Consider the following 17940-nt stretch of genomic DNA (forward strand, 5'->3'; position numbering starts at 1 on the left):
GATGTTAGTACATTAGTTTCAGGCTGTAATAGTCTAATAGTTAAAAAGTTAAAAATAGGGAATACAGTATTGGATTATTCAGAATGACAGTTGTAAAGGGGTAGTAATTTACTAAAGTCATTAAGGTGCAAGCACTTGGCAAATGAATGTAAAATAGCATAATTTATCCAGAAACCATACCACTGGTTTCTTCAAAGGTGTTATTAGTATGTAAACATTTTCTTATTACCCTTTCATTTTTTCTGACTCAGCACCATGTAAACTTTAGCAAATAACCTACAATATTTTTTAAAAAGGTTATTGTTCATGCAATTCCCCAAAAAAATCACAATAGAATGCACCCTACTCATGGACAATGAATAAACATTGCCCTGCTATGCCTCTTCTGTTCCGTATTAACTCTTTATGTAGGCTGGCGTCTTTTGTAGGATACTGGTTATATTGCCTAGAAATGTATTCCAGGAAATTCCAGCAAACTGGGATATACAGAAAAAGACAAAATCATGCAACAATTTATCTCTTGTAAAAAATTTTAACAGTAGATGGTTCATGTTCTTATGACACCATGTGGTTATCCTTGTGTCTTCTGTTCTTAAAGGATATTGTTTTCAAAAACAAAGCTTTGTATGTGTAACTGTAAACAATATGTAGTGTTTAGTAAACAATTAAAAATAAGTTACTTTTTTTTTAAAGAATTAAAACAAAGTTTACCTAAATTTACCTAAATTTTGCAAAAATTTGTAGTCACCTTTGTGCTGTCTAAAGCTGCCCATAAACTGAAACCAAGGCAGAGCTTTCCTTGATATGCCCACCATGAGGGTCTAGGGGCCCAACACAGCGAGGGGAATGTTAGCTGTATATATTTGGCTGTTTTTTGGCCTGTCGGAGGGCCCCATACATGGGCAGACTTAGTCTAAAGACATTGACAGCTTAAAACTGTTCATGTATGGCCTTCTTAACTCTCAAAAAGCAGCATTTTTGGCATGCTTTATGGCTGAGATTGTAGTTATTTCTACAATGTGAGCTTTTAAACTACAGAGGTCCAAGATTTTTTAAGATAAGAACAATTAACAGGAATAATGAGAAGAGTGACCAAGGTAAGACATTTTTACAAATAGTGGCATAACTACAGGATCATGGGCCCAGATGCAAAACTGCACCTGCCCCCGCAAGGACACAGTGGGGCAGTTTTACTAAAGGCCGAAGTGACTAACGTTAGCGAAAATTCACCAGTGTGACATCATTTTGTTACTTCACCAATTTAGTAACGGGCTTAGGCGTAACTTCGCTAGCAAAGAAGATAGACTCCGGTAATTCGCTCCCTTATGCCTAGCGAAGTTGCGCTCTGGCGAAGGGACGTAACTACACAAATTCACTAAGATGCAGATGCAGAGCTTCTTGACATTATGATATTGTATGATAAATGTATATATTCAGTAACAGAACATTTCCCTAACCAAATTAGATGTGCAAGAAGAAAGAGGAACTTCAGGGAATTTAAGATTTTGTGTAGTGTCAGGAAGGCGAACCTCAGTTTGCCACCTTTAATGCAAGTCTATTGTTTGCTAATTGAGTTATTGCTGAAATTATGTATTAGGGTGGCACTAAATTGATCTTGTTAAATCATACCTTGCATGTGAGGCAGGAATCCTGTGTGCTGGAAATAGGTATTGCAAAAGGTAGAAACCTGCAGTGACTCATTGGCAAAGAATGACAGTTTATTGGGACACGTTACATATAAACAGACCTGATGCCCTTTAATGACTCTTAAACCACACTAAATAGCTGCACTGAGAGTGCCTTCTGAAGCCATGTATAACTGCCAATGTAACTGTTCCCTGGCTCATTTATTAACACCAGGCACATTTGCACCTGGGCAGTAACCTATAGCAACCTATAACTGATTAGTTGTTTGTTAATCATTTGACTGGTAGCCATGGGTTACTGCAAATTTGCCCAGTGCTGATAAATAAGCCATTAATAAGCACATAGTGCAAAATGACACACAGATATAAACTGAGGCTTTAGCTAAACCCTAGTTAAACCAGTAGATGGCATGATACAGTATTACACTATATAACCAAACAGCTACACCCTGTGCTTTAGCACAAAACAGTAGAAAAACTAGGCAACTAAACTCCTTCCTCTGACCTTTGATGCTCTTTTGGATCTTCTCAACATGGAATCTTCAGTTCTGTGATATCTGAGGTGTGGGAGACTATGGCCCCATCCCTGCCTCTCATTTTCTGCACCACTCCTGTAATAACAAGACATCAGGTTATACTGACAATATTACACATTGATATTATATATAAAATACAAACGAGCCATGAATATCCTGTAAACTATATCCTTATAAAATGTACTTGTTATAATCACTACTTAGTGCTGTAATTCCCGTCACCTTGAAGTTCCATGACCATTATAAAAGCACTTAGCTGTATATTTTACAATAGGGGGCACTTTATTCATTCATGAATACATATATAACCAATAAAAAATAAAACCCTTTTTTGTATTAAGATTCCTAACGAATCCCTAACAGACTCCACAAAATGGGGAAAATACCCTCCCCCACATGTAAAAGGTGTGGAGAAAGGGATGGATGATTTTGGCACATGGTATGGACGTGCCCTATCGTATCTAGGTACTGGGAGAAAGTCACCACATACATCCCTACTTTTATAATAATAATGCAATGGATGGCCCCCATTCCACCTAAAAAAGCAACTTGGTCTGTCTATGTTAACAAGATGCTCCCGCTAATGAAGTTGACCTATGAAGCCAGGGGTCAGCCTGACAAGTTTGAAAATATAAAAGTTGATATAACTGCTGCTGTAACCTTCTGTTTGGGTTTTTTCCCCTCCCCCCCCCCTTTTCTCTTCTGTACCCCCCCCCCCCCCCCGTTAAAACAAAATCAATAAAAAGAACGCCTGTTTAAAAAAAAATTCCTAAAGAAACCACAAGACTGAGGTCCAAGTGGCACAGGGGCATGATCTGCCACTGCTGGCTGTTTAAAGGAATAGTTCAGTGTGAAAAGAAAAACTGGGTAAATAGATAGGCTGTGCAAAATAAAAAATGTTTCTAATATAGTTAGTTAGCCAAAAATGTAATGTATAAAGGCTGGAGTGACTGGATATCTAATAAAACAGCCAGAATCCAACTTCCTGCTTTTCAGCTCTATAACTCTGAGCTAGTCAGCGACTTGAAGGGGGGCCACATGGTACATTTCTGTTCAGTGAGTTTGTAATTGATCCTCAGCATTCAGCTCAGATTCAAAAGCAACAGATATGACCCATGTGGCCCCCCTCAAGTCTCTGATTGGTTACTGCGTGGTAGCCAGGGTAACCAAGAGAGCTGAAAAGCAGGAAGTAGTGTTCTGAGTGACATAATATACATCAAATCACTCCAGCCTTTATACATTACATTTACACTGAACAATTCCTTTAAAGGAGAGCTAAACAAAAAAATCAATATGGCTAAAAATGCTATATTTTATATACTGATCTTATTGCTCCAGCCTAAAGGTTCTACATCTCTATAGTAGTAATGATCCAGGACTTCAAATTTGTCGCTGTTGCCATGCATGAGAAATCTAACGCCGATGCCACGTATGCGCAATTGCTGCACATGCGCTTGAAGTCAGGGATGGGGGGCGAGCTGGCTGGCTGGGCTGTCTAGGGCGTCTGGCCAGCCAGGCCCGCCTCTGGCCATGTACTATTAATCTGAATTATTACTAATCAGCCTTCTGTTGTGACATTTATAATATATATTCAGTATGTTGTTCCCCTGTCCCTAAGCCCAGTAAGTGACAGCAGCACAGAGCATGTGCAGTGAATCAGCAGAAAAGAAGATGGGGAGACACTGGGGTATCTTTGGAGGCACAAGGTGTTCTTTGTATAATTACAGTTTTTTCACTCTACCATTTGCACCTCCTCCTTTTCACTTGCTTTCTCTGTATCAGTATTTTTGTACTGTACTTCTCAGACACAGGGCAGTATTACTTGTTGTTCCACCAGTTTTCTTTGCCCTGAACCATCCAGTGCATTACTTTGCATATCATCGATCAACTCATTCCTTCAGATGCCGAATTATGCTAATATATGATAGAAAACCATTCTGCAGCCCTCCAGTATAATTTTTCCTGGAAAGTACAGATTTCTGAGTCCCTGACACACAAACAAACCACACCTTGTCAAATGACAACTTTCTATAGTCCTTTTGTTTTGTATATACAGTATACTCTCACTGTATGTTTTCCTTCCTCTGCATCAACGTGAAGACAGAGAAATACTTTGTGGGTTACGATGACATCTATTATTAATATACATTTGTTAAGCCACAGTAATACCTGACCTTTATTGCATCCAAGATGCATCCTTTCAATACCTCCTGGGCTTATTTGAAAAGTGAAATGCAGGGTGCAAAGTGTAAAAAATGAGTGCAATTTGCAGTGTAGGTCTATGCTGCTCACAAGAAGATATCAAATATTTTAATACAGTGTATCGCTTTAAGGCAGGCAGCAATGACAGGGCTGATTTAATGTTCATTAATGTTCATCTGGACATAGTTTTTGATTCACAGGAAGCATTACTGACATTCTATACCACATGTCCTGGTCAGTAATGGTGTGTGTAATGTGCTTGTGATGTATACACCCTTGCACTTTACATTGCTAAGAAATATGCTGTTGCTTTATAAATATGTGTTAATTATAATAATAAGATGTGATTATAATATGAGTGGAAGTGGCCACATTGACATCTCTATCAAGTCAACATAACATTTGTAAACTACAAGGGAAATGTTCGTATTTAAATAATACAGCAATTATTTTTAATATTCTAGTGTGCTCTATTTCTGGCAGGCTTCATAACAAAGACTCAGCTTCTTTCCTTCTCTTGTCATCATTCATTTATTTAACCCACCTCCTTATCTCCTTCTATGTATTTTACATGTCTAATATCTATTTTCTTTTCTCACACATTTTGCCTTTGACCCATTGTTTTTAAATCTATCACTTTCTCCTGCCTCCATTCTCCCTTCCTATGCTTTCTTTAATTTGTCTCAGTGGGCTGTGCACAATCATTAAGGTGACCGGTAAATGCTACCTTCTATAAAAGCCTGTAGCAAATGTTGTACCTTTTATTACATAATCTTTCATAATAGACATATTTAATAAAGGGTGAACGTTAAAGCTTGGTGTATTTTCAATAAAAAACAAAACACAATATGAAAGAACTACAAGTTTTGAATATTAAAGGGTTTGTTCACCTTCCAAACATTTTTTTTAGTTCAGTTGTTTTCAGATTGTTCACCAAAAATACACACTTTTTTACAATTGCTTTCCATCTTTTATTTTTTATCAGCAGGGACAAACATAAAAAATGTATCAACTAAATGTATCAATTTAGAACAGTTAGAGTCGCTGACCCCCCCCCCCTGAGCTACTTTATAAAGACATAAGAAAGTGAAAAAATTAAACTTTATACTTTAACATTAGAAAAATTGTCACAAAAGGTAGAGCGCAAATGAAAATACTCTTTATTTATGATAAACTATCTGAAAACAACTGAGTTAAAAAAAAACTTTTTTTTACAAGGGCAAAATATTGAATATTCACCAATTTAGCAGAAGAGCATTTTGTCAGGTTCAGACTGGCAAACTACTTTTATAAAAATAGGCCGCTGCACCACCAAAGTCATCAGCACAGAGTGAGTGAGTGGGGCTGGATCAGACCCTAAATTGCTGCTTAATCTACACCATCTCCTCCACGCTAATATCCTACACATGTCATTTCTTTATGGTGTCAATTTTCTAGCAACAACCAGAAGAACTGGAATGCAATATTCTACTATGTTACTCACATGTTTGTTCAGAAGAATAGAATATTAACATAAACATAACTACTGCCATGTAAAAGGACCAAAGAATCCACCTGTGCTTCACAGCAAGAAAAACTTAAAGAAAAGCTTTTTTGTAAAACTAATGTAGAATTGCTATTCTAAGCTCTTTTGCAATTTAGATATTTAATATAATTAATTTTGTAACAACAGCGCCACCTGCACTTCTACAGACAGGAGACCATGTCAGAATGAAAAGGAACAGTAACACAAAAAAATGAAAGTCTTTTAAAGTAATGAACTGTTGTACTGCACTGGTAAAATGGGTGTATTTGCTACAGAAACTCTACTATAGTTTATATAAACAAGCTGCTGTGTAGCCAAGGGGGCAGCCATTCAAAGCTGAAAAAGGAGAAAAGTCACAGGATACACAGCAGATAAAAGATAAGCTCTGTAATATACAATGGAATTCTTCAGAACTTATCTGTTATCTACTGTGTATCCTGTGCTTGAATGACTGCCCCCATGCCTATGCAGCAGCTTGTTTATATGAACTATAGTTGTCTTTCTGAAGCAAACATATTAGTTTTGCCAGTGCAGGGCACCATTATATTATATTGTCTTTCCTTTCCCACATTACTCTTTCGTCCTCTGTGTTCAAGAATGACCCCAATAATCAGTATATATATAATCAGTCACATGACTCACTGAAACATATGTATTATAAGAACTGATGTACTCTCTGTTAGTGACGGTCGAATCTGTGCCGTTCTTCGCCGGATAATTAGCGAAATTTACCACGAAATTCACGAATTTCCAGCGAAATTCACAAATTTTCCAGCGAAGAATGGCACAGATTCGACCGTCACTAACAGGAAGTTCATCAGTTCTTATAATACATATATTTCAGTGAGTCATGTGACATTGAGTACTGATTATTGGGGTCATTCTTGACCACAGAGGGCGAAAGAGTAATGTGGGAAAGGAAAGACAATAAAATACTGCATAATGATGATGTCCTGCACTAGCAAAACTAACGTGTTTGCTTCAGAAAGACTACTATAGTTCATATAAACAAACTGCTGCATAGTCATTCGTTGCAAAACTAATTGGAGTCAATGGGCATCAAAATAATTTTGACGCGCGTATATTTTGATGCAATCGTCAATTTTTACACGCGCGACTATTTGGTGCAAATGCATTAAAGTCAATGGCCGTCCGAATTTTTTTTTTGATGCAGTGTATTTTTTGCCGGCAAATTGTGGTCACAGTTTCACAAATTCATTTGCTTGCAGTGGAACGTGGAATTTCGGGTGAATTTATTCGCCCATCACTACTACCTGTTGCAAAATAACCATACAGTTAAAAAGTTACAGACAGCCAGCATAAAAGCATATGTACTACTGTACACAATACGCTATATACCGATGGTTTTTCTGAATTAATAGCTGCCTAGCACATACCAAGTTCCTTCTAGTTCAGTGTAATTTTTAAGCTGGAAATGTGCAAGTGTGAATTTTGGTATCAGCATAAAAGGATCTGGGATACTGAGAACCAGCCAAGTGCCTGCCCTACCTGATTGCATTTGCATTATAAACAATCAGTGCAGTCCTTCTAAATGGATTTTCTTGCAGTGTTTCTTATTCTTCTAAATGATCTGGGATTCTAACTGACACTTTGCCAGGGAGACATGCAGCTACACTTGTCCTTGGGAGCATAGCCTGAAGCAGAAACCAAACTGCTTCAAGTTTATTCAGTTGAATTGTCTTCTACCATGTTATGGACTGCATCAAATTACATTTACAGGTATTTCTACTCAGTTGTTTTTTCAGTCAATGGTGTCCCTTCAAATAAATATGGAGTAGCCGTGTCATTTAATATCACACTCAAAGGCTGATCTTGGAATGTGCTGATGGCAAAAAAAGATCATGTGAGATAACAGAAAATAACTTAGAAAACGATTAGTCATTTGTACAGAAGGATTAGACAAATATGAGAATGGGAAGGTTAAATAGCATAGGGTTTAGCATAAATGACAGGTTGAGCATTTTAGAATAACAATAAAGCATGAGAATTACAAGAATTACAGTAAAATAATTACATTGTAAAAGATAACAGACCAAATTTCTTAAATTCATTACAAAAGACAGATTAAAGATTAAGGAAAGAGTAGATAATTCTTTTAGCAAGGTATGTACAAGGAAGTGCTAGCGATGAATTCATAGATTTGGATTTCTTTAACTAGAACATGGCTTTTATACAATTTCATTAAATATTGGTAAAACAGGTCAACTTGTAGACAATTTGGGGGCCTGAGAATAATTTGCTGCGGGGCCCAGCAATATCTAGGTACGCCACAGGTGGTATAACAACATAATTGCTGATTTTTAAAGGTTAGATGAAAGTGCAGGAAGGCTAAGGGCCTCAAGATCCTAGCCATTTCTTATGCAGAAACCGATTATACAGAAAGTTACTCATTACAGGAAGCAGTGTCGGACTGGGCTGCCAGGGGCCCTCCAGAAAACCTTAGACTGTGGGCCCAACAAAAAAAACATAGACCGTGGGCCCACTTTGCAAACTATTATTCCTCATCCCCTCGCTCAACCTCTTTATTCTCGTAGTCTTTTATAGAGTGGCTACGTACTATACTTTATCCTTCCATTGTTACATATTTTTTTCCCATAAAGGAATAGGGAATGACCATGAAATAGGCTAAATGGTTATAAGCAAGAGGCCCACTGACACCTGGGCCCACCGGGAGTTTTCCTGGTATCCCGGTGGCCCAGTCCTACACTGACAGGAAATCCATCTCCCATAGAATTCATTTTAAGCAACTAAATCGTTATTATTATTATTTTTTCCCTGTAACAGTACCTTGTACTTGATCCCATATGTATGAAGATATAATTAACGCTCAATGGAGTAAAAACAATCATATTGGGGTTATTAATGCTTATATTATATTTTTAGTAGACTTAGGTTATGGCGATCCAAATTAGAACCCTTAACTGGAGCATTCTGGATAACAGGTCCCATATCTGTACAAAATTTAGCATACCAGCAGCCAAATAACAAAAATAATCCTTGCTTTCAACCAGGGCAGGGCCAAGTCAAATGGGAGTCCTAGGAAACCTGACCGGCCACCACGAAAGTGCGCTCGCACGCGCTGTAACAGAGGAGAGTAGCAGAGGGGAGAGCAGCAGAGGGCAGGAAGGATCGAGCAACAGAGGGGAGGGATGGAGGGGGAGAGTGACAGAGGGGAGCAAACTCGGACTAGGGGTAGACAGGAGACCCTTTAACAGGTACATTCCCAGCTCTTCCCTATCATGATTGCACCCTAGGCAGGTGCCTCTTCTGTCTACCCCTAGTTCTGGCCCTAAATTCAACATCCGGTACTCTCTATAGCTGATCGGCCCATTGGCTGAATGGACAGAACTTTTCTATTGTTCCATTCATTTGTGCAAAGAACACAAACAATAGAAACACTAGAAAGTGAAGAGGGTTGCAGTTTATCTATACATATGGAGAATATGAATTAAATATTTATTAGTCTTTGTGTTGTATATTGTGTATAGTTGTGTTTATTTGTGTTTTATATTGTGTCTATATTGTGTATATATACATATGCAGTACACACACGTAATTTTGACCTTTCCGATAATAATAAAAAAATAATACAAATTAAAAATTCATATAAATGTACAATCTTTCTTCCACTGTTGGAAGGGTTGTTGTGTTCGCAAAAGTTACATTACATTTGCACAAAGAACACATTTTTGCATTATGAGTATTTTATTACATTCTCTGACTATATCTATGAAGGTTTTTTGAAGTATTAACCTTACTTTTTTACCCATTTCCAAGCCACAAGTGAACATTCCACGTCATTGTTGAGGTCGCTGACCCTAACAAACCGATTTTTTTGGGTTCAGCTTTCTTTAGAGACTTTTATTAATCTTCATTCTGACTTGCTTTCCTGTCAAGTTGCTAGTGTAAGTTCTAGCAACCAGATAGCAGTTGAAATTCCAAGTCTAAGGCTTATGAATGATGAATAATGCCTTGGTTGGTATATATAACAAGTACTACTACTACTACTACTTCTACTACAAACAATAATAATAATCCACCAAAAAAAATGAAAATTAGTCTAATGAAAACTTTACTCATAATACTGTTATCTAGAGCATATTAAAAGTAAATTTAGAGCTGACCTATTTATTAAACAAGACACATGTATATATTGTAGGGGGTGTATGAAACCCCCCCCCCTTAATGGTACCCTGGTGGTTTCAGATCAATACCATGCTGAGTGAGGCAGAAAGCAAGAGAAGCATTGGGAGCAGGAAGAAAAGAGGAAAGGAACTTGTGTGCCCTTTATTTATAATTTTCATTATTTTTATAGCTTTGTAGTCTCCTGCACTGCCTAGCTATAAAAGGGGGATACAAACACAAAACATAGTTTATTTGCAAGGCCTGTTGAGGTACTGAGTTGGACTCCCAGCTGGATATGAGTGTTTGGAGCAGAGTGGACCAGAAGAGACTTGTCTAGATACATGTAGGATGTATTACCTGGAGAATACTTAGAGTAATGCCAACCTGCAGGCAACCAATAGAGAAGACATAAAAGGGGACATAAAAAGCTAGTAATCACAAAATGGAGGTAGACCGAAATGGTCAATGTATACAAAGGCAGGACAATCATATATGAAAGTGGGAAACATTTTTATTATGTTCTACATGGCTACATTATACCTAAAATGATTCAGTCCCAAAACCTGCACAGGGTCATAATTGGGGGCACAAAATAAAATTGCAAGTTTTCACAAAGGCTAAATATATACTGAGGGTGAAACAACTGTTCATTACTTATTGAGATTAATGGATTGTGTTCATCATAGAAATTTTTTGCTGGTAGTGCAAGATAGTGAGACAACTCTCATTTTTACATCTTGAATTCTCCTAATGTTATTTGATTGTTGTTACACTCTTAGTTTGCTTGTGTATTCCAGAATACCGCAGGATTAAGGCACCTGATAACCACATTATAACAGAATACAGTAAGGCTAGACATTTCTCAGTGAAATTGGAATAGTGTCACAACTACATCAAATAATGTTAATATTTATATCTGTGGTGTTTATACAAATGGTCTGCCATTGTGAAACGTCTTATACTGACAGAAAACGTGGTGCAAGAGAAGTGCACTTTCAACCTGGGATCTTTAGTCAGAATTAAGAAACCAGGGATACTGAAACAAGGACAATCTAAATTTACTACACCACTTGAAGTGAGACGCCAGTGAGGACCATACACATATAAACTGTCTGATGGATGCATATGGAATGCAAGTCAGCTTGCTCCTGTTAGATATGAATTTGGAGAAGCTCCATTTGATGAAGGATAGTTTCCTACTCCTGATGTCAACTGCAATAGGCCTGAAGAAAAAGAACCTATAAGGCGTACTGAGAGAATCAGAAAACTACCTGCATGGACCAAGGACTTTGTGATGTGAAGAATGTATAACATTGTTTTAAAATGCATACTGTTTAATTGTTGCTGTTTATTATAGTTGTCCAAATGCTTTCCTACTATAGGGGGAATATGTGGTGTTTATACAAATGGCATGTAGATGTCACTGTGTTCAGACATACTGTGCATACTTCCTGGTAGCTTAAAAGTGAAAGTGAAAGCTTACTTTGTGTAATGCCTGCATGACTCTGCTAATAAAGCACTGTTATAACCTACTCATCCTCGGCTAACCAAAACATAACAATATCCTACCCTTTGCTTCTTCTAGCTTGCTCTTCTATTAACACTGAATCATATTTATCTAAGCTCTCCTTTCAAAAGGCACATATAAAAGTCTGTGAGAATCTTTTCTTGTTATGAGAACATTTAGAGAATGTTCCAAAGAGAATGGCATTTATTATATACACAGGCAATATACAGTTTGTATGAAGAATAACATTGACAGGATGAGACATTAATATTTCCTCATTTCATTTTCTATCCTACCTACCTGCCAGCACATATTTCACTCCACAATCCAGGACACATACACATATATGCTTGGTATTTTATATTAAGGTTAATGAAAAAATGTGTATTTTGAGCATCCAACATATTTGCCAGATGTGCCCAGATGCATATCAACTGCCAAGTGCCTAAAAAGTCCTGCAGTGCATCTAATTAAAGACAATAGTGCCAGGTCCCTTACATATATACATATTTATACTATACTTTAACTGCTATATTTTTACTCATGTCAAAAGAACAATATAAAGTGGATATGAAAAAGAAGAACCACATACACCACAAAATGAAGAATCATTTGATTCATATAAGCAGATCTATGTGAGATTTGGCCATCCACAAGAAACTCTGTGTTTTATTCAGTAAGAGATGAAGAGATACAATTTTAAGATTGCCACACTATAAGAAGTGTTCTATAACATACTAAAAGTTAAATCAAAGGTGAACCACCACTTTAAGGCAGTGAATGGATAACAATGCTGAAGCCTCTCCATAAACTCAAATTGGTAATTATTATGTATAATATCCCTCAGTTATGGTTTCTTGAAGGATATGTGGGCATCAAAATACAGTATGTGTGGTTGAATGTGTGTGTGTGTTGGGGGGGGTATTAGCAAATGGGTTATGTTTACCAAAGATTCTCATGCATTTCTTTTCCCAAAGTAACTAGTTGTTCTGCCTCTGAGTGTATTTAAATATTTGTTATACTTGTATCAAGCTACCTTGCACAAAGGCATCAGGGGTGTCCAAACTTTTTGCAACGAGGGCCAGATTTAGTGAGGTGAAAATGTGTGAGGGCCGACCATTCAGCCTGACATTCATTCTGAGGTAGCTAGCTTGTGATCAGGATCATTCACTCCTGGAGATATACGCGTACACGGAATTTAGGAAGTGTAGAAGTGGAGTCTGTTTGGACTTATATCTCATTTAGACAAGGAATTGCATAGCCACAGCAGTAATATTTGGGCACATGATTAGTGATATGATCATCTATACTGCTGCCTGTGTGCTGAAGGTGTTAGCAATAGACATGTAATGGCACGTAGTTATGCGCCGCTCTCGCATACGTCTCTAGTTTACTGTACTGGGACGTCAGGACGTCTATTGCACTTTCAGCCCTAAAGAAGTATGCAAGAGTGGCGCGTCTTTACGTGCCATTACGTGTCTATTGTCAACACCTTCAGCACACAGGCAGCAGTATAGACGATCATTTCACTAATCATGTGCCCAAATATTACTGCTATGACTACGTGATTCCTGATTGCACTGTGCTGGGGGCCACATTATTATTAATTTCATGACAGAGGCTGGGGGCCGGTGTAAATTTGAAAATGGGCCGCAATTGGCCCGCGGGCCTGACTTTAGACATGCCTGACCTAATCTATAGCAATATACAAGAAAAAAGAAAAGAACCCTTTTTTTAATTAAGATGTTGATGCAATTGCAGGGAATACTAAAGAAATACTACAATTATGCTTCAATTCTGGGCACGGCCTTCCATAGGTCTCAACTATAAAATCAATTAATATCTACAAACTAAGTTCCATGTCTGTTTAAGAACTGACAATGCAATATTTAATACACTGAGCAGGGGCCAATTTAACATGCTTGTATGATTTTGAGAGGAAACTAGTGGATTACCCAGTGAAAACCCATGCAGATACAGGGAGAACAGACAAACTCCTTGTGGATAGTGCCTGGGCCAGAATTAAACTCATGACCCCAATACAGAGAGGCAGAAGTACTACCCACTGACAATGTATTTGTAAGTGTAAGTTTGCAGGCAATTACCATCAGCCAAACCAATACAATTGACACGACAATAGAATCGCTGCTATTTCAGCACAAACAAAAACAGTAAAAGAACTCCCAATAGGATTTCTATTTACACATGAGTAAGGACAACACCTACCTTTTTGTCTAAGTATGAATAGCAGCAATTGCTACAAAATCAGTAGATGTATAATCTAAAGGTAACCTACTAGACAAAAGAAAAGAAAAAAAATAATACTGCATGGTAAATAAATACCCTGCAACCCTGCAGTCTGTGCTTAATGGGTAATGGAACATGGGCATTTAGGTTGTTTTGGCTCTCTAATGATTTCCAGTTTAGCAGATGGGTGGAAAAACACTTGAAATTGAGCCTGATCGATCTAAATTGCAATCATATGGACTTGCACATCAAATTATAGCAGTTGAAATGAAGGGGGGGGGGTATTTTAAGCATTATGTGGCCCACCTGCTGAGTTGGAAAGGACTTGGATGACAAAACATCTTATAATGTCTAATGTGCCATTGGCCGTAGTAACATCCTGCTTCACCTGCTTCACCTTGTATAAACTTCTTTATCCATCCGCTGAGTCTTATTTTATCATCTGCACATTGGTAATAGACTGTGCTGTTCCAGGTACAATAAGGCTAGAAAGTGGCAGTTATTAAGGTGGTCACAGAAAACACATGGCTTTCCTGCAAAATGTTGAATGACACTTTGTTGACATGCTCCAACTGCCCCTGGACTGATTGTTCCCCTTACCCCTGCACTATAAATGAACATTACAACAATGCTTATGCAATTTTAGTGTCCCTGCTACAACAGGGATACAATAGGTTGCTATAAGACTGCATGACTTGTATGACCATAGGCTGCTTTGTCCTATTTTTTTGGGTGTCTACCATTTGAGGGCCTTCAAAAAGCTATCCATTGCAGGTCCCCATACTGATGGATACTGAAGGTTTCTAAACATCATGGGGCAAATTCACCAACCTCCGGATATAGTCTTGTAGGCCAGTTGGCACCATACACTGACCAATAAGCTGACAACTTGGTGCAGAAGGACTGAGTAGGGAGCTTTTATGAGCACGTATATAGCCAGCTTAAGAAATCATGTATGTCTTTGACTAACTAACTACATTAGAAACATTTTTTATTTGCACAGCCTATCTATTTACCCAGTTTTTATTTTCACTCTGATTTGTTCCTTTAAGATATAATTAATCCTTATAGGAGGCAAAACAATTCTATTGCGTTTATTTATTTATTTATTTATTTATTTTAAATTATTTTTTAGCAGACCTAAGGTATGGAGATACTAATTATAGAAATATCCCTTATCCAGAATACCCCAGATCCCAAGAATTCTGGATAACTGGTCCCATATCTGTATATCTAATGTTTAGTATGCATCTTTGGGTTCTGCAGACATTCTGGTCACTATAATATAATATCTGGCACACTAATATGAAGAAAAGTTAGTGGGTGACCTCTTATTTGTAAATTCAGTGGGAATGCCAGTACAAATTACCATACAATATACTGTATACATAAAGGTGTGTATATGACATTCACTGAGCCTTTGCTGTTTACACAGTGTAGCATGTGAAAAGATCTAGAGAATAAAGCAAACATTGGATTTCTCTCTCATAGCCATAAACACAATGCTACAATAAATTCAACTTATTTTCTTTTATACACCCAGAATTCTGCACACACATAGCATTGCATTGCAGTGTTCCAAGAATGAACATGACATTTCAGAAATGTAAAATGTTGTATGACACAATCAGGCCTGGACTAACAATGTGAATTCTGGCAAATGCTTCTGTAAGATGCCATAGACAGCCACTATTTAGTGGTCTGGTAGGGGCTGTCTGGGCCTCCATTTACTTGGAATGCCAGGACCTATTTTCAATCCCAGCCTGGACCTGAACACAATGAACACATTTAGAAGACAAGTAAAGCCAAGAATACATTATTGTATTATTACTATGCATGTGTCTGGCGTAATAATATCATGCTAAACACAGACCAACAATGTCTATCCACTCAGTCTTACCAGGTTAACAGCTTAATGCCTCATGTATAGGGTTAAAAAAAAGGACTCAGACACTTAATTCTGGCCATTGCTTGGCCACTGCTATCTGGGCTACCTGCAATATCATATTAGTTGAGTATTGGTTCCTGCCAGGTATGGCCAAAATACTTTGTTTGATAACCATGCAACACAAGAATATAGACAACTTGAGATTTTGAAGAACACACCTACTACAAGATCTAGTGATCTGACCTTATCATATACAGTGTGTAGCTGGAGTATGTTCTTAGTTCTGACAGTCAACAGTTTCTTGCATAGGTGCTTATCAAACATGGCTGGATATGGTGAATACTATACAAACTATGTTTCTTTGCTCTTGAGTGGGCTGTTATTAAGTATTTCACATAAACCATTTTCAGGTTTTGTTTTATGTCAGGTTTTATGTAACTAGCTGCATTCAGAAAAATATTTGCATTACATATACGCATGCATGTATAATAGGACAAATATTAGGAACAAATACATCAAACAAACGAATAAAAGTGCAGATGTATAACTCTGCTTGAATAGTATTTTCAAAGGTTCATGTTATTGAGTATTTCTGCATTCTCCCTTCTGTGTCCCTCCCTTGTTCTTATGTCAACTACTTACCTTTCCTTTTTCCCCCTCTTCTCACTCCAGTTGCTCCTGCCCTTTTTGACCAAATGTCCTTCTTCCACAGTAGACATTGAAGCATCTTCAGCGAAAGAACTGTTTCCATCACCGACTGTATGAAATTTCTCCTTCAGGTTCCCCTCACTCTTGGAGAACAGTTTAACCAGCCTCTTCTTTATACCTTTCTTTTTTATGGTGGGAGAAGCCAGGTTGGAATCTGACAGGTGGGACAAACCAGAAGACATTGCTAGATTTGCCACCACAGAGACAGTGACTAGTGGACCATAGGAAGAACAGTTCTTTTTCACTTCAGGCAGGTCGAGGATGGAGAGGAGGGGAATGGGAGGGAAGGGCTGTGAAGCCCGAGGCAGGAGAAGGGGGAGGAAAGCAGCAGGATGCAGACGCTCATCTGTCACCTCAGGCTCCAATTGTCACATGGGACACACACAGGTGTGGGAATAGAGCTGATTGAAAGACTCCCTTCAAGGGCGGGGGGCAGATTTACTTCTTGTGGAGCCTTAGGGTATGCAGAGCATATTGTATGTACAGGCTTAACTAAATGTGTAACTTCCTTGCACTAGACTTGGGGTTTATGCACACAAAGCTGTGTTACTGTACAGAACAGAATGCTAGCCAATCAGTATTTGTATAAGAAGTCATATATTTGCAGAGCTATGAATATTTGTTCTGTCTTATTTTCCTGTGCTAGGGTTCTGCTCCCTGCACACACCTGACACTGAGGATTTCAGTTCTGAGTTACAAACATGTGGTGCATCCACCCTCTAGTTCAGGGCCGGTAGGGCAAGTAGTTGTAATGTTATGATACAGGAACGCAGTTCTATTTGCCCGCTGAACAATATAAAGATCAATAGTAATAGTTTTTGAGTATGATTGGATGCTGCTGCATCTAGGGTTACCACTTGTCCAATATTTTACCGGCCTGGCTGGTAAAAATTATGCTTGATGCCAATGTTAGTAATAGGTCAGACAAATAAACATATAGAAACGCCAGCATTTTTTTCCAGAAGGGTGTCAATCTTAGATGCATGTTTACTTGGGTAGTGGCTTTCAAAAGGGTTAATCTAAGGGTGGCGGCACACGTAGCGAATCGGGGAGTTTAGTCGCCCAGTGACAAATTCCTCGGGGGACTAATCTTCCCGAAATGCCTTCCTGCCAGCTAGAATGTGAATCACAGGGAAATGGCACTCGGATCTCTTCAGCTTTCCAAAGTCGCCGAAGTTTCCTCATGAGGCAACTTCGGGCGACTTCAGAAAACGAATCGATCTGAGTGCCATTCCGCCAGCAATTCACATTCTAGCTGGCAGGAAGGCATTTCGGGGAGATTAGTCGTTTGAGGAAGAGGAGATTTGTTGCTGGGTGACTAATCTCCCTGAATCTGAGAGTGTGCCACCACCCTCAAGTGTAGAGATTAAAACTGATATGAAAATTCTCTAAGCAAGCAGTAAGCAGCAGATGGGAAATATTTGTATTAAACACAAAGATTTTCTCTCCCTTATAAATGATATCCAGAAACACAAAGCCCAACTTAGTCTGCCTACATAGCACCTACAGCTATGCTCAAGCATTTTGTCCCTAAA

At 38.2% G+C, this 17940-nt stretch overlaps 1 protein-coding gene across 1 annotated transcript in view; it reads right to left on the reverse strand.

The window, feature by feature from the left end:
* LOC108709519 overlaps nucleotides 1–16789 on the reverse strand; it is a 43847-nt gene extending 27058 nt beyond the window's left edge. Inside the window, exons 1-2 of the mRNA XM_018249441.2 lie at nucleotides 16340–16789; nucleotides 2152–2257 (exon numbers count right to left, since the gene is read on the reverse strand). Of these exons, the coding sequence (XP_018104930.1) occupies nucleotides 2152–2257; nucleotides 16340–16587 (354 nt within the window). The 5' untranslated portion in view covers nucleotides 16588–16789. The remainder of the gene's footprint in view (nucleotides 1–2151; nucleotides 2258–16339) is intronic.
* Between the last annotated feature and the right edge of the window lie 1151 nt (nucleotides 16790–17940).

This window comes from Xenopus laevis, chromosome 2S (assembly GCF_017654675.1).
Source record: "Xenopus laevis strain J_2021 chromosome 2S, Xenopus_laevis_v10.1, whole genome shotgun sequence".
Lineage (NCBI taxonomy): Eukaryota > Metazoa > Chordata > Amphibia > Anura > Pipidae > Xenopus > Xenopus laevis.